The sequence below is a fragment of the Cebus imitator genome, unplaced genomic scaffold, assembly GCF_001604975.1.
Source record: "Cebus imitator isolate Cc_AM_T3 unplaced genomic scaffold, Cebus_imitator-1.0 Scaffold31, whole genome shotgun sequence".
In the NCBI taxonomy this organism is placed as follows: domain Eukaryota; kingdom Metazoa; phylum Chordata; class Mammalia; order Primates; family Cebidae; genus Cebus; species Cebus imitator.
In genome coordinates, this window is record NW_016107346.1 from 8,316,622 (window position 1) to 8,337,608 (window position 20,987).

General features: G+C 47.0%; 1 protein-coding gene across 4 annotated transcripts in view; it reads left to right on the forward strand.

Moving 5' to 3' along the window:
- Nucleotides 1-19,038, forward strand: part of CRACDL (CRACD like) — a 146,982-nt gene extending 127,944 nt beyond the window's left edge. For 3 of the 4 annotated variants that reach the window (XM_017524041.2, XM_017524039.2, XM_037736928.1), the window contains 3 exons: nucleotides 15,429-15,616; nucleotides 16,693-16,837; nucleotides 18,217-19,038. In XM_017524041.2, the coding sequence (XP_017379530.1) occupies nucleotides 15,429-15,616; nucleotides 16,693-16,837; nucleotides 18,217-18,359 (476 nt within the window). In that variant the 3' untranslated portion in view covers nucleotides 18,360-19,038. The remainder of the gene's footprint in view (nucleotides 1-15,428; nucleotides 15,617-16,692; nucleotides 16,838-18,216) is intronic. The other variant, XM_017524040.2, reaches the window with a different exon arrangement.
- Nucleotides 19,039-20,987: the final 1,949 nt, after the last annotated feature.

Below are 20,987 nucleotides of genomic sequence, written 5' to 3' on the forward strand. Positions count from 1 at the left end.
CATAAACTCCTGAAAAATATGCTTGCCATCATTAACCATTAGGGAAACACAAAACCATAATGAGATACCATTACACAACTATTAAAATGCGCAAAACAAAAAATATTAATAATATCATTGTGCTGGTGAGGATGTGGATAAAATGCAACTCTCATTAGAGTGTTATCTCTATAGCTGATGGGAATGCAAAATGGCACAGTCACCTTGGAAAACAGTTTGGCAATTTCTTGCAAAATAAAAAATGGACTTACTTATGACCCAGCAATCCCACTTTAGATATTTATCCTAGAGAAATGGAAATGTACATTTGCACAAAAGCCATGCATCAATGTCTACAACAGCATTATTTATAATCACCAAAAACGAGCTGGGCACGGTAGCTCACACTTGTAATCCCAGCACTTTGGGAGGCTGAGGTGGGTGGATCACTTGAGTCCAGGAGTTTGAGACCAGCATGGCCAACATGGTGTAACTCCATCTCTACTAAAAATAAAAAATTAGCTGGGTATGGTGGCACACGCCTGTAGTCCCAGCTACTCAGGAGGCTGAGGCAGGAGAATCGCTTGAACCCAGGAGGCGGAGGTTGCAGTGAGCAGAGGTCACACCACTGCACTCCAGCCTGGGTGACAGAGCGACATTGTCTCAAAAATGAAAAAATAAAATAACATTATCACCCAAAACTGGAAACAACCTACATGTACTTCAGCTGGTAAATGGGTAAACAAACTGTGGTACATCCATATGATGAAAAACTACTTAGCAATCAAAAGGAATGAAACTGAATTATTCCATTTCTATGACATTTTGAAGAGGCAAAAATATAGGGACAGAAAACAGATCAGTAGTTGCCAGGGATTGGGGGTAAAAGGAGAGTCTGACCACACAGGGGAAGGAAGAAGGAATTCTTCAGGGTGTTGATATTCTGTATCCTGTTTGTGACGGTTGTTATAAGAAGCTAAACATGTTAAAACTCATAGAACTGAACCACCAGAGGGTGAATTTTACAATATATAAATGTAAGAATAATTTTCAAATATAAAAAAAAGGTATAGCAGCCTCTTGCCCACCCCTTTCTGAACCTCTTTAATCCCATTCCCCGGGGGGAACCGCACTACCAGGTTCATCCGCTTTCCCTTGAGCACTGCAGTGATAACCACACCAAGATGGACATCCAGATCTAGGCACGTGAATCCTTTTATTTTAATCACAAAAATGCTGTATACCTTGGCTTGCATTTTTACCCCACAGTGTGAAGCATGGGCATCTTTATCAGAGTGAACTGCCTCACCTCATTCTTTTTAAGGGCTACACAGTGTTTTATTTAACTGTTCCCCTCCTGAGGGGCATCTGCTTGTTTGAGCTTTTTTTCCTCTTGCTGACAGTGCTGCAGTAGTTGTCCATTTTAATGGTTTTCTTGTCCATTTTAATCTGTATGTATTCACACTGTTGTTTCTCTATGATAGATTCCTAAAAGTGGATTTTCAGGTTCTCAGATCATGTGCACTTTTAACAGACCACTTCAAATTACCCTCCATAAAGGTTGTACTGGTTTACACTTCTTCCAGCAGAATAGAGACTATTTCTCTACCACCTCATCAACAGTAAGTGTCATCAGTGTTTTTATTTTCCTCCAATCTGATAGATGAAAAATGCCAGTCATGTTGTTCGCTTAGGTCAGCAAGTTCTGGTCATCCTAATGCAGCATCTTTATCCTCCCATGTCCCCATGACAGCCTCATCTTTAACCTGACACCTACAGTGCCTCCTCCCTCCAACCCTCTTCTTACCCTTTCTTTCCAGGTCTTGGGTGTAACCATGGAGCTTTCCTCTTTAAAAATTCTCAATGCCTCCCGTTGTATTTAGAATAAAAATCAAACTCCTGGAGAAGGCATTTAAGGCTTTTTAGATTCTGGCCAAAACAAACATTTCTGCCTCTCTAAGTTCGTCAGCCACTCCACTCCCTCCGTCATCTCCTCCAGCCCCACCCCTGCTCCGGCTCCCTGGCACTCTGTACACACCCCTGCCCATATTGAGCATACTTCAACCAACCCCTGAACTAGATCCTAAGCCTTGAGAACTTCCAGGTTTTTCTTCCTCTGTTGAGCATGCATACCCATGCCCTGGGGTTCCCAGCCTGCAGTGGGTGGTGCTTGGACCAGGCTGTGTCTGCCTGACCAGGTGCTGGGATGAGGGAGCAAGGGAGGGGCTGCGTGGTGAGACTGAAGACTGTGAATCTGTGGGTTTTACTCTGAAGAACACCTCTCAGGGGCTGTGGGATTTTGAGCAAGTTGAGTCTCTTAAACTCTGAGTCTTAATTTCCTCCTTTATATAATGAGGTTATTCATAATGACAGCATATAGGGCAGCAGAGGCATTTTGACTGCAAAATATGATTCAGTTTCATAGAGTACAGCCATACTTTCCTAAGCATGTACTAAAATATTCTCATCTCAGCAGCACAGAATGCTGTGTGAGAGTGGGATTTTCTTTGTCCCAGTTTTGGTTAAGGCACCAATGCACAAATGTAAGATACCAGAGAGCACGTGTGCAGGATCTGTGGAGTCACCAACCACTCACCACCCCCACCCTGAGAAAATGCAGAGAGTGGGGAGGAATAAAGGGGATTTGCAAAAGACTCTCTGTGGAGAGCACACTGCAGTTCTGTGAGCCACCAGTGCAACAGGGGTAGAACTAGAGGTAACTGATCTCATCCAGTCTGCAAGGGTGGCTTCCATGGGACTGCTTAGAAGCTGGACAGGTGTGCCCCGCAGGGAGACATGGAGGACTGCTGCCAGACTCAGGCCACTTGTGGGCATGGGGCACACAGGACTGCCACATAACCCACCTGTGCTCCCAGAGCCCCACCTGAGGGGCCAGCCAAGAGGACAAGGGGACAATGAGGAGCGGTCACAGCCAGAGTCTCCGTGGTAGCTGGGAATCCCCCAGTGTCAATTTCAGGTGTCTGCCAGGCCCAGACAGCACAAAACCTTGTAAGGTTCCAGAGAGCCCTGCTGATCTCACCACTCTCCTTCCCCAACGCTCAGCCCTCGGGAAAGGAGTCCTCGCCCCAGCTCAGACAACACCCTGCATTCAGGAGTCATAACCTGACTTCACCCAGAGGCTACACATTTTAATTATTGAATTAAAACGGATTATAACAAAGGTGACCATGGTGACTGCTGGTACCTGAGAAGTACTGGGAAGGTGCTGGAAGTTTTACAGTCTCCACCTGGGATAGGGGGACCGTGGAGACCAGGATCAAGCAGTGCTTTTCTCTGTCCAGAACCTGCCGGTATAGTGCTCTGGTTCCTGCACAGATGCAGTCTACCTCCTAGGAGCAGAGGAGCAGCACCACCCATCCCCTGCGGCTACATTGGTGCCACTTCAGAGAGATGGCTTCAGTGCTTTCTCCAGAGCAGCCATTAACCTTATGTGGGGATGCTGAGATCCTCTGTGCACTCACCCCATGGCTCAGGAGAGAAGTAGGTTTAAAGAAGAGAAGACGGTGTCTTCATGACCAATGGGCAAGTGTCCCCGGCCCCTCTGAGCAGGCCCAAGGGTGGTGTGGTAGGAGGTGAGGTCTGAGCCGGCAGCAGTGTGGACCTGTAACACCGGCAGCCCTGGGAGTAGATGTCCTGGGGACCAGGGGCACTGGCTGGTTAAAAGAAGTATCTACCAGAGCCTGGGGGCAGGGGACAGATGTCAGTCCAGTTCAGGAACTGAGCCATCTGGTCAGGTGAGCACTTTGTGTTAGCCAGAAAGGGGACAAGATACCGTGGGCTTTCTCTTCAGGCTTTCTTTGGGCAGAAGCTCAGAGCAGCATCAAGATCAGCAGTTGACAATGCTGGCTGCAACTTGTGGTCACCTGGGAGTCCCCACACACACAGATTCGGTAGACTGGCCCAGAGTGAATCCCTGACAGTGGAGTGTTCAGGGCTGCCTAGGTGGTTCTAATGTGTGGCCAGTGTTGAGATCCTGGGCCGTAGGAGAGCAGTGCCTCTCAGACTTGGGAGTGCTTATGAATCTGCTTAAGGTTACGCTTCCCACTCAGTACATCTGGAATGATGGCAGCACTGCTGATCCATGGACCACACTTGGAGTGGTAAGGCTCCAAGTCTGTGCTGTCCAACACAGAGCCACTAGCACATTGGCTGTTTAATGTAAATGTGAGCGAAATTAAAACAGAGTTCCTCAGTCACCGCAGCCACATTTCAAGGGCCCAGGAGCCATGTATGAATGGTTGATAAAACAGAGGGCATTTTCATCATTATACAAAGTTTTACTGGGCCACACTGTTTCAGGGCTGTCATTAGCAAATAGCATCTTTATGAGACCCTGTGAGGGTTATGCTCTTCCCAAAAATGGCTTGGATATCAAGGCACTATTATACTTCACCTCTCTGCTTGTATGCCTGTCTCCCTATATCAGTTTCTTGAAATTGGAGTCTGCAGCAGATTTACCTTCTCAGTAAATGGGTAAACAATAGCAATAATAGCTAACACATAATAAGCACTTACTAACTTACTAAATGCCAAGTATTACATTAAATGCTTTATGTATTAATTTTTAACAACAATCCTATTTAGTAAATAGGAAAACAAACTTAGGTTAAAGAACTTGCACAAAGGCATGTAGCTAGCAAACTGTGGAGGAGAGGTGGAGGCTGCCTAGGCTTACTGCAGCTGGCACTCCCCAGTGTCATGCTGCCCTGCAGTGGTTCTCAGCTGGGGCAGGCATGGGCCTCAGCAGACATTGGCAGTGCCTGGAGACATTTGATTGACACAGCTGTGGTAGGGTGGGGGTGGGATGTATACCAGCATCTAGCAGGTAAAGATACTGAGCATCCTATAGTACACCAGACAGCTTCCAACAACAAAGACCTATCCATCCCAAAATGTCAGCAGTGCCAAGGCTGAGAAACTTCTATTTGCCACTCAATGAATAAGTTAAAATGGGGAGAAAGTGGTTTTATAGGACAGTCGTGAGGTCATACCTCTTAGTAAGAGATGGCATGTCAGGTAGTGAATGAAGATTAGAGATCAAGTGGTCTCTGTTCAAATCCCAGTTTTGTTACATATTGGCCAAGTGACCCTGGACAAGTCACTTTTTTCCATAAGACTCTGTGGTCCCATGTCTAAAATGGGGATTGAAAATATCCTTACATTACAAGGAGGGCTGTGAGGGTCATTATGAATATGATACTGCTCTGAAAGCAAAGATGGAATAAACCTTAGCTGTGACCATTTCTTTGGTCGGGAGAAATTTCCCTACCTGACTGGGGTGGGTGAAGGAGGGCTCAGATGTAATAGAGAAAGGGAAATCTGAGCTCCAAGGACAGAGGCCATCCCTGGAATGATTCCTTACTCTTCTCTGTCGGCCGCCCTAGACAGTTCTTGTAGAATTCTGGCAGCTCCTGGAGATCTGGGGTGGGGAGACAAGGAGTCTAAGGTGAGGCATTTGTGTACATTTCAAAGTATAAGTAGAATAATTTTTCTCCTTTTTATCATTAATGTGCTCTAGCTCAAAGTTATTTTTAAATAACAGTACCTTTCCCTTCCGGTATCCTTTTGAGGTCCCAGTTATATCACCTGGTTGGGAGCGGAGACCAGCTGTCTCTGTGGAGGTAGACTGGTCATTGTCTCCTGCTGAGAGGCTTGCTTTAATTGCGCAGATAGTGGCAGTTTAGCAAATGTGCTTTCAGTTCAGCCCCTCTGCTGACAACTCCATGCCCTTGAGCCCAGCACTGGCTCCCCAGGGTCTCCACTGTGAGATGTAGAGGTTGGACCGGGCCACCCTTGGATGTCTGCCAGCCTTGACATGCCAAGTGCTGGGCAGCTGTGCCACAAGTCAGGAAAATAGCCTGGCAAAGCATCTGCCCCTTGGGGTGCCCCCAGTACACATAGCTGCACGTGGCTGACCAGATTCCTGGCCCCACCCCACACACCCAAACACAGATGTGATTCACTATTGTTTTTTCTTTATGAATGCCTTCTCACAGATATTACCTGTGAGCAACAGATCCCCAAAGCAGGTGTAGTTGGGGCATTGACAACAACCAAAGCAGATCCTGGGGCCCCATTTGGGAAAAACTCACATCAGTTTCTACTACGGGGACCTGAGCAAACTCCTGCCCTGGGACAAGGACCAACACTCACCCCTCCCCCCACCTCTGACCCCATGACAAATATGCTACCATATGAGGCCCTCACAAATAAATGCTGCCACTGGGAGACTTTCTGATGCCCTCAGCCTTTTCACCCAGACTGGATTAGTTGTAACGCCATGACATGCCGCTCATTCTCACTGTTTAACTGAATGGGCACTACCTGGATGAGTGAGTAGAGGATATTTCATAGACACTGTCCATGCCATGGGAAAAACGGCCCCTCCTGACCCTCACTGCCCTTGCCTCATGATTGAAGCGTGCTACCAGGGCTGTTAAAGCAACTGTGGCTTTTATCTTCCTGCCATGTGGAGTCGAAGCTTGTGTGAGAAGAGTTATGTAGGCCAGAGGAAGGCAGGTTTCTTAGCATCAGCTGGGAAATTCAAACCACAGAAAGCCTGGCCTGGGGAAGGAGGAGAGACTGAGGAGCCCTTGGCAGTGCCTCCTGACCTGGGAGTCAGGTAAGGGATAGGGGCATGCTGGTGGCTGGGAAAGAAGCTCCCAGAAACAGTGTCCTTCCATTTGCCCAGAGGCTGTAAAATGAGTCTGTTTGGAGTCAGGTCCTCCATGCTCGCTGAGTTGTGCTGTTCCACCTAGGAGAGGAAGTGGAGCAGGAGGAGGGGAGGCTCTGGAGGGTGGAGGGAAAAGAAAGATTGTGTGGGTGAGGGGAGGTAGCAGTTAGAAAAGGCAAAGGGGGTGAGGCCCTAGGGAGGGTTCACCTGAGGCTGTGAGGAAGTGAAGCGGTGGGAAGGTCCGCTGGTGAGGGCATCCGGGGCACCTTGCTTAATCAGTGTGGAAACAGCTCTGTGTGCAAACTTGTCTCATTTCTCTATGTGCACAGGGAGCTAGGCTCTTCTTGGTCACTCTCAAGCACCTAGTGACTCCTGTCTTGGGTTCTGTTTTTGGTTTTTATGTGCTTTTACTTCTAATTGAAGAATAATATACGTTCAGAGAAGTGCAGAGATCCTGTGTGTGTAGGTTAATGCATTTCTAGACTGAACACACCAGACCAAGAAACAGAATGAGACCAGCACCCTAGAGGCCCTGCCGTGTCCCTTTCACCAGGATCTGGAACTCATTCCTGATTGTGGACCGTGGTGGCTGTCAGAGGATCCTCTGGTCCTGATGTGTCTTGCAAGAGAGTCTATCTCAATGCACTGGAGAGAAAGATTCAAAAAATCCTTTCTGTCTAGACTCAGCACCTTCCCCAGGGGTTGGCACCTGGTGGGTGCTCATCAGGTCCAATCCGTTCTCATTGTCTAAGGAAGTTATGTTTTGGAAAGTCACTGCAAACACTAACAACTTAACAAGTACTGAGTTACTGTTCCTAGGGGAAATGCAAAGTTAGGTTCCTGTGTGCCTCTGGCCACTGCATCAATAGATCAACACATAAGATGCTTTATTTAGTATATATTGTTGATACATTGACACTGAACACACAACCAACAGCACTGTAACTCAGGCCTGAATGAAGCATATCTGACACACACATTATCTCCATCAGGCGCACCACAGCCTCCTTGGGCCTAGGAACATTAGACAGCACGTCAGCACTCCACTTGGGGGTCTAATCAGCAGAATCACCAAGAAAACCTAGAGCCCCAAAATGTGGCACTGACTAGACCACAAAAATGATACTGTATATCGTGTAAGAACTGAAACAATAAGGCAGCGCGTCACTGTTTGACCTCAGCTGGGAACTTGCACATTGGGAAACTCAAATTTTTTGCTGCCCTGCACATGTCTGCAAATGACCATGCCAGTACCATGCATATTGATTTTGGCATTACAAATGTATTTTAGTGAGTAGGCAAATTCTCCACTATGGAATCAGCGCACAGTGAGGATTGACTATATTTGTTGCATGAGGAGAGGGGGCTTGCCCTGTGAATAGCTCTTGTTCAGTCTCAAAATGCTCAGCATAGTTTTGAGATGAAGCCTCGGGCAAGCATCACCACCCCGAGTTCCACAGTGATATCACACTTCCTGGCTCCAGGACAGATCTGATGATGAGCGACTGTAGACTTTGCCAGCTTGTATTGATCAGGAGTAGCCTGTGAGTCAAGACTGACAACAGATCAATAAATGCTTTTAAAAAACAAAACCCCTCAAATTCTTCATATGGGAAGCCTGACAAACCCTGCAGCAGTGGGGTGGCCCCATGTGTCCCCAGGGTCTGGGGCCCAGCTCTGTGGACAGTGTCTATAGACAGGTCCCATTTCCACCAGGTCAACCAGGGCTGTGGCAGTGGACCCGGAAGGCAGGCAGAACAGAGGACCGCTGCTCTATTTTTGAAGCGCCAAGGCACAGCGACTGTTCTAGCTTCGGCTGGCTGTGAGAAACAGTGATGATGCATCCACTTTAGATCCCAGGTCTTAGGAAACTCAGGCCTCTTTTTCCACAGAGAATGTTGTGAAGACCTGGGAATGAACTGTTGATGTGCATTTTTAGGATGACAGCATAAAGGAGAAAATTGGAAGTGGTATGCCAAAGTGTTCACACAGCTCCCTTGGGTTGTTGATTTATGGGAAGCTTTTTCTCTTTCTTTATACTTATATCTACTTTCTAAATCTGTACAATATGCTTCTGTACGTCTGTGAACAAGAAAGAAATGTTATAGAAAGAAAGAGTTTCTTAAAAATTGCTGCATCAGGCTGGGTGCAGTGCCCACACCCATACTCCCAGCACTTTGGGAGGCAGAGGCGGGAAGATCACTTGAGACCAGCCTGGGTGACAGCGTGAGACCCAATCTTAACAAAAACTAATTTTTAATAAATTAGCCAGGCATGTGGCTCGTACCTGTAGTTCCAGCTACTTGGGAGGCTGAAGTGGGAGGATCAGTTGAGCCCAAGAGTTCAAGGCAGCCACCATCACACCACTACCCTCATCGCACCAGTGTACTCCAGCCTGGGCCACAGGGTGAGACGCTGACTCTACCAAAAAAAAAAAAAAAGAAAAGAAAAAATTGCTACTTCAGAAAGGACACCATATACCAAATTTTTAAGAGGCCTGGGAATCCTGCTGCCTTACCTTAAGGCACAGCATCTGCTTTATCTCCTCGGCCAAAAAGCAAGGAACCTGGAAGTTTACATTGTACTACGGCTCACTGCCTTTCGGGAGACTGTTCTTGACAGCCCCCAGCTTCCAGACTTAACAGCTGCATCCCTAGTGTCATGGGGGTGCTGTCCACCATTGGGGTCCCACCCTGGCCCCCTCAGCTGGTCATTACAGAAGTCTTTCTGAAGGAAAAAAATAATACGTTAAGAATGATTTTTTTAAATATATATTTTATTGCATTTTAGGTTTTGGGGTACATGTGAAGAACATGCAAGATTGTTGCATAGGTACATACATGGCAATATTTTAATAGGCACTAAAAGAACTAACCATCACCAATCAGAAAGTCAAAATGAAGTGATGAGATGCATCTGTCCCACCTAGGCGTAGCTGAACATCTCTAGAAATGGCTTAACGTTGAGGATTTTTGAAATAGTTCATTTTAGGTATTTCTGAATACAAATAGTTCGATAATAATGCCAAATGTGGGTCTGGAAACTTCATGGTTCTCTCCTACAGGGTATTTAGAGTTCTGTGTGAGGGGGTATTTTAAGAGTGATTCCCAGGAATGCAAATGAAAACCGGGCTCCCATCTTGGGCAGTATGTCCCGCATCCGAGATGGCCAGCCTTGCCGTAATGCACAACGTACAGCGTGTGCATGGAGGAGGGAGCACCTCTGTGAGAGCAGGACTGCAGTGCACACTGGTATGGCTTGGGCCAGGCTCCTCCACGATGCCTCACCAGCAGGGCAGCCCCAATCAGGCTCTCCCACACTGCGGCAGATGTGACCAGGATGAGGCCCTTGCAGGGCTTGCAGGCACAGAGGCACACACACAGCACTAAGACGGTCTGCTAGAGCCCGAGGACAATGTTCTCAGGGAGCCAAGAGTCAGCCTGGCTGCCTGGACCTGCAGGATGCTGGGGTGCAACCCAGTGCTTGCTGTGGTCTTCTTATCACAACAACCACGAGGGTTCATTGTCATGGCAGAATAACTCACTGGCCTCCATCAGCTCTGGGGTAAAATTTGACCAAAAGTCTACACCCCTCCTCCAGCGAGAACAATAATAACAACACAGGCAACAACCACATAACAGCAGCAATTGTGGCGGCAGCTAACGCCAGGTACTGCGCTAAGGGCTTTCCCTGGATTCTCTCACAGAATCTTCACAACCACACTGGGAGGCATAGAGGGCGGGCATTTCACCTGATGCTCACAACCACACTGGGAGGCATAGGTCATGGATTATATCATGGAGTCGTCACACCACACTGGCAAAGGTAGATAGCGGTTTATCTCGAAATCTTCATAACCACAGCAGGAGGTATAAATAGTGGATTATCTCACAGAATCTTTATAGTCAGACTGGGAGGTGTAGAGACTTCTGTATTCTTCAGTTTTACCCTGAAATGAAGTCTCAGGGAAGTTCTGGAAGTTGCCCAAGAGCACTAGCCGGAGGCCCTAAGCTAGCTCTGCAGGCCCCAGGGCCACATCATTAGCAGCTCCCTTGCCCTGGCCCCAGGAAGGAAGCATTCTTCATCAGCACAGCCCATTGAGCCCAACCCCCAGAACAGGAGCCCTCAGAAGTTAGTGCTGGAGCAATGTCCTTTTCACAATGAATCCTGGGCTGCAGGGGGCATGTTAAGGAGAAGGAGGAATCTGGAGAAGAGCAAGCTTACTACCTGCTCCTTTGAAGGAATCCTTTCCTTAAATGACAACACAATATTTTCTCTGATCAAAAGTTGTTTTCCTGCGAGTTAAGCTGGGGGAGCTTTGTGGCTGTCCCAACTTCCTGCACACTCTGCACCGTGCCTTTGGGGACGTCATGATGCATCTGCTCTGCAGCAGACCAGACTTGCTGCCCTGGGGAGTCAGGCTCTTCCATAATCCACAAAGGTGATCATACAGATAAAGACCTGGAATTGCTGGTCCCTGGTCTGTGAGAAATGCTCCTGGGCTGTTGGTTGCAAACCCAGGCACTCTTGACAGCTGAAACTCGTTGTCAGTTGGGGAGGAGAAATTGAGATGTCAGAGTCTTTAGCCAAATCCCTGGGAGATTAAGGTTGTCTGTGTGTGGAGGCAGGAAGAGGTAAACAAAGGACTGTTTTCAACTGATTTATCTGAACTGAGGCCACATCTGCATTATCCTGGGATTAATGACATTTTGAACATGTTTAATCTCAGAAGCTATTTTATCGTGTAGCCTTGACCCTGAATGTTCATGCTTGAGCGATCACGTTGTAAGGTCTTTGGCCTCTGAAGCCTACCTTACCCTGCACATTGTCAGAGACTTCGGCCCCTTCTCCTGCCCTCCCCAGGTGGAGTATGGCACAGATCCCAGAGCTCCTACACACTCAGTGTGGATGCCAAGCACAGGAGGCGAGCATACAGTTCAGAGAGGCCTCCCAGGCCCCTGCCACAGAGCAGAATGGCTCATCACACAGTTGCTCTGCCTGTGCTCACTAGGGACAAAGGCGCAGCTTCTCTGAGGCTCAGCACTGTGGACAGTGATGTTCAGCCCACCACCCCTTTCTCAGCTTATCTGCTGAGAGGCTCCAGGTGGAATCTCAGGCACCTGTGAACTACATTAGGGACCTTGAGTGGGTTTTCTCCCTTTTTCCTGGTGTCTAGACCCTCATTTGCTATTCTTGCACCCCTCTACCTGTGAGGGTGGCCCTGGACAGTACCTATAACAGGATTTGGAGGTTACAAGGGCCCTCTTGCATTCCTGACAAGGAAGAAGGTGAGAAAGAAGAGAATACAGAATAAAAGGAAAGACAAGCAGTTGCAGTGAAAGCGGCAGGAACCAAAAAGGAGAGAAATGGTGGTGTGGTCATAAGCTGGCCCAGTGTTTGGAGACACTGCCATTGCAGGTGCCTCATCCCACAGCACGGCCTGGCCCAGCCAGGGCACCCACTCATTCCTGCGAGTCTGCACGTGAACACAGACACACGCTTAAACACACAAACAGTACAGCTGGAAACATTCCTACCCCACAGACAGGCAGCAGCAGGTGACTCTTCTGTGCTTGGGATGGAATTCTGCCAGCATGCTCTTAACGAAAGGAAAATTTATCTCTTGCCAAGCTCAACATTTAGAACTGCACCTGGTATATAGTCTGTGGCATGTATTTGTTCAGTAGATAAGAAATGCTTATGACCAAAGGCATACTTCAGTTGGGTAGATGGTGAACTAGCAAATATGTCTAGTTCCAGACACAGTGAGGCAAGTGTTTCAAGAGGTTACAGAGGAATGAGGAGAGAGGCTGACCAGAACAGACTTAATGCAGGAGGTGGTACCTGGGGGCCCTGGTGAACCAGCAAGGAGGATTCTAGAACAAGATATCCAAGCTCTTGTCGCCTCTTTTTAGCTGTGGCCACAGCCTCCTTCCTAGCTTCCTCCTAGCCTCTCATCCCTCTGCAGTCAGACTGACTCTCCATAGAACCTCCAGAGTGAGCCCATGGTTTAAAACTCCCACAGCTCCCCATTATGGACAGAAAAAGAAAAAAGACAGAAAAGACCCTTCCTCAGGGCTGGTCTACTTAACTCCTCCTCCTGCCCCCACCCCTAGCCGGGAAGATTGTTCTTCAGACCCCAACCCTGAAGGCACCCCTACTCCCACTCACCAGTGTTAGGCCCTGTGTCCACATAGCCCTTTGTACATTTTAGCATTTTCCAGTTTCTACCAGTTACTTGCTTGTATCTTGTCTCTCCAACTAGACTTTGAGCTTTTTGAAGGAACAATTTGTTGTTTGTTTTCCCACCTCAAATATAAGGCAGTCCTTGCCCACAGCAAACACTGAATGAATGGAAAGAAGAAAGGTGAAACAGGAGAATAGAAAAGCTGGGCTCTGGCTAGGAATAGAAAGTAGGGCTGGATTGTACACTAGGAAGTTTTAGTAATTTCAGCAATTCTGCCTGTTGGATCAGGAGTAGAAGAGAAAACACTGGGAGCAAGCAGTGACGGCTGAGGGTCAGGAGCAAGCAGGAGTTCCAGGTTAGGAACAAAAGTCAGACAAGGACCTAGAGAAGGGCCTCAGAGGCCGGAGGGATGCCACAGGAGGACAGCTGCCCCATCCCCCAGGAGAGGATGTGCAACCATATCAGAGCTGCAGGAGTGAAGCAGGTTCGGGACCAGGCAATGCCTTGGGATTTGGGGTTGGGTGGTTGGGAGGATGGAGAGTGGTGTCATCTCGTGGCTGGTTCAGGAACCGGCTGACAAGACAGAGGCAGAGGCCATTTGAGCTAAGGGTAGAGGAGGAGACCTTAGGGGACAGTGAGGCTCTGTGGAGACTTCTTTTAAGCTCAAGCTGTGGAAGACCCACGCATTCTGCAAAGCTGCAGGAAAGACATCAGTGGGAGAGACTGAAGAGTCAGGAACAGGGTAGGATGAGTCCGAGAGGGGGAGCAGGATTCCCAGGGGGCCAGTTGGGTGGAGGCCCCAGGGAGCAGCCAGAAAAAGGAGTAGAATCCATCCTGGCTGCCAGGGCCAGGGGAGGTCCTGGGTGTGTGAGGCTGAAGACTCCTCACCCCCAGCAGGAGACTGTAGCTTACAGAGCAGTGGCTCCCCACCCCCTTTTCCCTCCTTGGTGACCAGGGGACTAAGGGAAAAGAATTCCAGCCTGAACTGGAAGCAGAAACAAAGGCAAAGCGAATACTGTCCTCTACACACCAGGGCAAGGGGTGGAATACATCAGGCCATGGAGAACAATGACATGATTCCTCCTGACGTCTGCATGTGTTGCTGTGAAATGGAGCTGTTGTCACTCGGTTGACTCAGCCACACTGTGGAGAAAGCAACCGAGGAGAGGTGCCAGGTGGATGGAGATCAGTTTCGGCTTTTGTTTTATCCTGTGACAGGCAAACATCCAGAAGCAGGCTCACGGAGAACCTTGGGTTCTATGCTTTTGATGTACCTGTAAGAAACCACTTATTGGCCAGGGGAGGTGGCTCACCCCTGTAATTCCAGCACTTTGGGAAGCTGAGGCAGGTAGATCGTTTGAGCTCAGGAGTTCAAGATCAGCCTGGGCAACATGGGGAGACCCCATCGCTACAAAAAATTAGCTGGGTGTAATGGTGCATGACTATAGTCCCAGCTATTCAGGAGGCCAAGGTGGGAGGATCACTTGAGCCTGGTAGGTGGAGGTTCCAGTGAGCCTTGATTGCACCACTGTACTTCAGCCTGGGTGTCAGAGTGAGACCCTGTCTCAAAAAAAAAAAGAAAAAAAAAAGCTTCTTATTTAATCCAGAGATTTCCTTTTTCTATTGATGAAGGTAATAAATTCTTATTGTAGAAAATATGAAAATACAGAATTGTTAAAATGTAAGAGGAGGGGAATCACCCACAATTTACCACACAAAGATAAGCACAGTTAATGTGGAAGGAAACATATGGTGTCTTTTTGTTTTTTGTTTTTTTGATACGGAGTCTTGCTCTTATTGCCCAGGCTGGAGTGGAATGGCGCAATCTCTGCTCACTGCCTCCCAGCTTCAAGCGATTCTCCTGCCTCAGCCTCCCAAGTAGGTGGGGCTACAGGCACCCACCACCACGTCTGGCTAATTTTTGTATTTTTAGTAGAGACGGGTTTTTGCCATATTGACTACATTGGTCTTGAACTTCTGATCTCAGTGATCTGCCTGCCTTGGCCTCCCAGAGTGTTGGGATTACAGGCATGAGCCACCGTGCCTGGCCAACATATGGTTTCAAAGGCACTATTTCTTTTCTCTCTATAACATTAAGGAAAGCAACTGTGGCCAGTTTTTGGTGTTACTCTCTCCACAAAGGGAAGGTTATACTCACAGTTTTTAGAAGACAAGAGATCAATAGTGTGTCTGCAGCATTTGAGCAGGAATCAGGTAGTATGTACTGGTCCAAAATGACAGGATTATATTAAAGAAATTTTACCTATTTGTGTACTTATCTCCTTCCAGAAAGGATTCCTAGGAGGAAGTTGGCTTTAAAGTACAGACCGACCCTATAGAAGCAGTTGCATTTAATTTTTTGTGGCTCAGACTAGAGGAGCATAATCTCTCTGATATATCTTTACAAAGAAAACAAAGTCCCCTAAAGAAAGTAATCCTCTCACCAGGGGGGCTCCCAGCCACCTTACAACCTGAACCAAAGCAGTAATGTTCTCTGTGTGGGAACCGAAAGGGTGAAACCGAAGAGGAAACAGAACTGTTTCTATAACCTTGTGCCTTTACTCACAGAAAAGAATCTGCTGCCTGCAGCAACAGGGCCTGGAGCCGATGGGCAGCCCGCACCGCCCTGGATCACCGTCACTAGGCAGAAGCGGCGAGGAGCCTTGGACCAGCCAACCAACCAGGAAGACAAGCCTGGGGCACGGACCGCGAAGTCTGAACTGGGAAAGCAAGCCAAGGTGCACGAGAGAGCCCAGGTGCTTAGAGCAGACACTTTCCATTCTGTGGGCGCAGGAGAGAGTAGCCAGCTGGGGCAGGGGCAGGGACCCGTAAGGACCACAGGTCCTGCATGGGCGTCACAGGCACCGTTACCTGTGATGGTTGGGGATGTGTGGTTGAGAGCCAGTGAAGCAAAAGAAATGACTTGCCAAATTGTAACCTCCATAATGGAGCATTCTGCCTGCCTTTGCCTATGCTGGGCTGTTGGGGATGCAGAGAAGCACGTGAATCACTTAGGCAGTGCAGACAGCTCCCTGCCTCCTTGGCAACACAGCAGCTCCGCATCTAGAAAAATGGAAGGAGGTTAAAATAACTTCGGAGTTAGACACACAGCGATGATGTCAACAGATCCATCCCAGCTAACTGCGCTGTGAGGAGCGAGCCCTGTTCTTTGCTGCTCCACTGGCCACATGCTGGAGCTCCTCATTCCTTACCTGGGGCTGCAGGGCTGGAGCCTGTATTTCCATTTTGTACTCTGAACTGAAGGCAGCTTTTACCAACCCAAACAATATGCCCAGAATCAGGCCGACTCGCAGTTTTTGTATCCCCAGTAGCACCGTGATAAATCCGTGTGTTTCAGCCATGTGGGGAAGAGAGCCTGAGCCTGCAGTAGGACCTGCTTCCCTTTGCTTTAACCGGAACCTCAACTCTACCAAACCTTGAAGACCCTCATGCAGGCATAGGGAATTTAGAAAACAAATATTAACCAGTTTGGGACATCTATAACTATACCAACTGTCATAAAAATCACAAAACCATTTCTAAACAAATCATCTTGACTTTCAAATGAAACCCCTGCCATCTGGCACTGAGACCAGGTGTGGGGACAAGAAGGAAGCCGTGATGCACGTGTGTGCCAGGATAAGGCTGCATGCTGGTCTGAGTGCCAGCATCTGACCACTCCGTGTCAGTGAGTTGACACCAGGGCCCTCCCGAGAAAGTAGCAGCAGCACAAGGCATCTTGGGCGAGCAGCCTTGCGGCTCTTCATTTTGTTGTGTTTGCCCCTGTCTGAATCACTGGTGACTTGGCAGCATGTGTCTTGTGTCCCAACAGGAGCCTGTGAAGCAAGCTGACTTTGTCCGCAGCAAGTCTTTCCTGATAACCCCTGTGAAGCCCGCTGTGGACCGGAAGCAGGGGGCAAAGCTCAACCTCAAGGAGGGGCTGCAAAGAGGAATCTCATTGTCCCATCAGAACTTGGGTATGAAATCCTCAAGCATGACCACATACTTTGAAATCATTTTCTTGGGTCATTCCTGCAGTTTGGGTTTTGGTTTGATTTTTACGAATTACTTGCCACATGGAGTTTTCTACACAGCTCTTATGGAGATATAATTTACATGTCATAAACCTCATCCGTTTTAAGTGTACAGTTCATTATACGGTTGATTCTTGAACAACACAGGTTTGAACTGTGCGGGTCTTTTAAATGCTGATTTTTTCCAGCCAAACTCAGATGGAAAATTACTTGTATCCTCAGGATGTGAAACCTGAGAAAACAGAGGGCCATTTTTTTGTGTATGTGAGTTCTACGGGGCCGACTGCAGGACTTGAGTATTCACAGATTTGGGTATATGCAGGTGGGAAAGGTCCTAGAACCAAACCCCGGCATACGCCAGGGGATGAGTGTGTATTGACAGTGAGCACGTTTGTATTTACAGAGTTGCACAACCATCATGACAATCTAATTTTACAATATTTCGCTCACACTAAGAAGAAACCTCATGCCCATTTATAGTCACTTCCCACTCCCACTCCTAGCTCTAGGCAACCACTAATCTACTCTGTCTCCATAGATTTGCCTTTTTTGGACACTTCTAATGAATGGAATTCTAACGTATGTGCCCTTTTATATCTGGCATCTTTTACTGAGCATAGTGTCATGTATCAGTATTTAAAAATTTTTAGTCTGGCTGTGGTGGTTCATGTCTATAATATCCCAGCACTTTGGGAGGCAGAGGCGGGCGCATCACCTGAGGTAAGGAGTCCAAGATCAGTCTGGCCAACATGGCAAACCCCCGTCTCTACTAAAAATACGAAAGTTAGCCAGGCGTGGTGGTGCATGCCTGTAATCCCAGCCACTTAGGAGGCTGAGGCAGGAGAGTCACTTGAACCCAGGAGGCAGAGATTGCAGTGAGCTGAGATGGCACCACTGCACTCCAGCCTGGGCAACACAGCAAGACTCTGTCTCAAAAAAAAAAAAATAGAAATTTTTATATATGTTTAATTGTGGTGAAAGGCACCTAACAGAATTTACGATCTTAGCCATTTTTAAGTGTATAGTGCAGTAGTTTTAAGTAGAGGGACACTGTTGTGCAGCCCATCTGCAGAGCTCCTGCCATTTTATTTCCAAAGTCTCTCCCACCTCATTGCATTGCCAGACTGAGCTTGCTCATATGTCTTTTTATCACATAAACAACATATTCTAGGACTAGGTCTTCTTATATGTTCACATATTATTGAATTTTACGTTCGAGAACATAGTTAAGACCTTGATGTCTATTTCAAGAAACACGAGAGGCTTAAGGGAAAATTCAAAGTCACTGCTCATGTTTCTGTTTCCTTTGTCTCCCTTCCAAGCAGCTCAGTCTGCAGTGATGACGGAGAAGGAATTGCATCAGCTGAAGAGAGCCAGTTATGCCAGTACAGATCAGCCATCCTGGATGGAACTTGCCAGAAAGAAATCTCAAGCTTGGAGTGACATGCCCCAGATTATAAAATAGGTGGGCAGTGTGCTGACAAAGCATGTCCACTACCCTGACAAGCCACTTAGTTAAAAACTGCCAGTATATCATGGCAAACAAACTGTGAAACTTAAAGATTGATTTCATCATCAAGTTATGATGAGCTCGGGGAAGAGGAAGGAACCAGGCAAAACAAAGAGGATAAACACACAGCCATACTCCTGGGCCAGAGGGCCCAGAAACAAGAGCAACGCTGAAAAAGTCCAGAAACCAGTTCCTGTGCCCAAAGGTACTAATGTGTCTTTTAGAATTCCCTTGATAAAGAAGCCTCAGACAAGGAAGAAAATGAAATTGGACACATAAATAGGACACCCTGCAAAGGCCAGAAGAGAAGCCCTTCTAGGAGAAGGGACGGCTGTGCTTCCAGCTGAGATCAGCCCTTGTCTCTGGTCACTGTCTTGCCTGTGGATCCTGTCTTCTTTCCTGTTTTCTTCGAGGCATGACATTCATGGTAAAACAGGGATGCCGTTTCCAAGAGCAGCTATAAAACAATCTGTTTTCCTAAAGGCAGCCACTCTGAGAAGGAGATGAAGGAACATGGCAGGGTTCATCAATTCACAGACTGTTTCCAGAATAATTTTTAAACTTTTCCACTAGGCATCTGTGTCTTTAACCACTGCACAATGCATTGCCTGTTTAATAAAAGGTTTCAAACATGCCTCTGTTTTAAGTGTAAATGTTATTTCTACTCAGGTTTAGAGAACATCCTTCAGCACTCAGTTAAATGCAGCAAATAGGGTTTTGCTTCATACCTACCTCATTTAAAATTCTGAATTGGGTTAATTGTGGAGTTTGAGATTTTGAGGGTTTTTTATCCCCCAGTGAGAATTTTGGAAGACAGACGGTAATGTAGGGTTTTTAACTCTGTTCATCTATTTAGTACAACATGCTAAAAATATAAAATTTCCTAAGAAGTTATCATTCTTTAGCATCTAATCAATTGAACCTGCACATTTCTGTTGAAAGCTGGGTTGCCAGTGTATCAGCCAGTATGACCCATGAATGCAGAATGTGGAAAAAACAAGGAGAAGGAAAACATATTTGAAATCTCAGAATTGTCTTGGTTACATAATGCCTCTTTAGTGTTTAAAACAGTTCCAATTTGTTCCTTTGAATAAGCTGATCTCCCTGGGAATACATATAGCTGGGGACATTTAGCCTTCAGAATCAGTACAACTTCATGACATACTATAATTTGATTTTATATACCCTAGGGTCTTGCTACTTTTATTGTATTTTCTATTTTCATGAATATTATTTTTTTACCTATTAGTACTATACAAGTTGATTGAGCCTACCTTTATTGAGAAAGTCCTGGGTCAGTTTTTTTTTTTCTCCCAACTAAATTGATTTACTAATTGCATTCTCTTAGAGAATGTCAATACCGAATTCCATGGTGAACATGCTATAGCACAAGAACTCCATCCATTTAGCCTTGCTCCCAAAGCTGAGGCGTCTGTGAGTCATTTTAACTGGCAAAAATCATGTTGGCTCTGATTACCCCAAAACCATTGTTTCTCCTATTAGCATATGATTTCAGATGAACCATTTCGAGGCAGCAGATTACACTGTAAGATCGAAAGTATTTGGTTTGGTTTTGTTCAAGCAGATGCTGATATTCTGTGTGTATTTGAGGACTTGGTTTAATTCTCTCTGATGCCTGGTGAGTTAGAAGGGTGCCATTTTTAGGAGACTGGGAGAATTCACTGTGGGGTGGCCCTGCAGTTGCCACCTTCAGCATGGAGATGGTGACCCTTCTGTCATAACCAGCTGAGATGTTGGCTGAAATTTAGCGATGTTGGGAAGTTCAGAGTAGCAGCAGAGATGGTAAAAGCCTACAAGCAATTACCAGCTTTGGTTCTCCTAAAAATAAAGATGAGGGGTGGTCAATTACTGAGCCAGCCACTGCTCTGTATTTCATATGTAATTTAGAATCCTCTGCACGGTCCTTTGAGGGTAAGTACTTATATCCACTTTGCAGGTGACGAAACTGAGGCACATTGAGGTTAAGATCCCATAGCAGGTATGCACCTGGAAAGTGACTCCAAGGCCCACGATTTTAAACACTATCCTTGAATAATAGCCCATTTTTATATTTTATTTATTTTATTTTATTGGCAGGGTCTTGCTCTGTCTCCCAGGCTGGGGTGCAGTGGCATAATCTCAGTTTACTGCAGCCTTGAGCTTCTAGGCTCAAGCAATCCTCCCATCTCAGCCTTCCAAGTAGCTGGGACAACAGATGTGCACCACCACACCTGGCTAATCTTCTATTTTTTCGTAGAGACAGGGTCTCACTATGTTGCCTAGGTTGGTCTTAAACTCCTGGGTTCAAGCAATTCTCCTGCCTCAGCCCCCCAGAGTGTGGGATTACAAGCATTAACCACTGCACCCAGCCAACATCCCCATTTTTAAAAAGCATTGGTTCAGCGAATCACAAGGTCAAGAGTTTGAGACCAACCTGGCCAACATGGTGAAACTCCATCTCTACTAAAAATACAAAAAAATTAGCTGGGTTTGGTGGGCGCCTGTAATCCCAGCTACTCGGGAGGCTGAGGCAGAAGAATTGCTTGAACTCGGGAGGCGGAGGTTGCAGTGAGCCGAGATCGC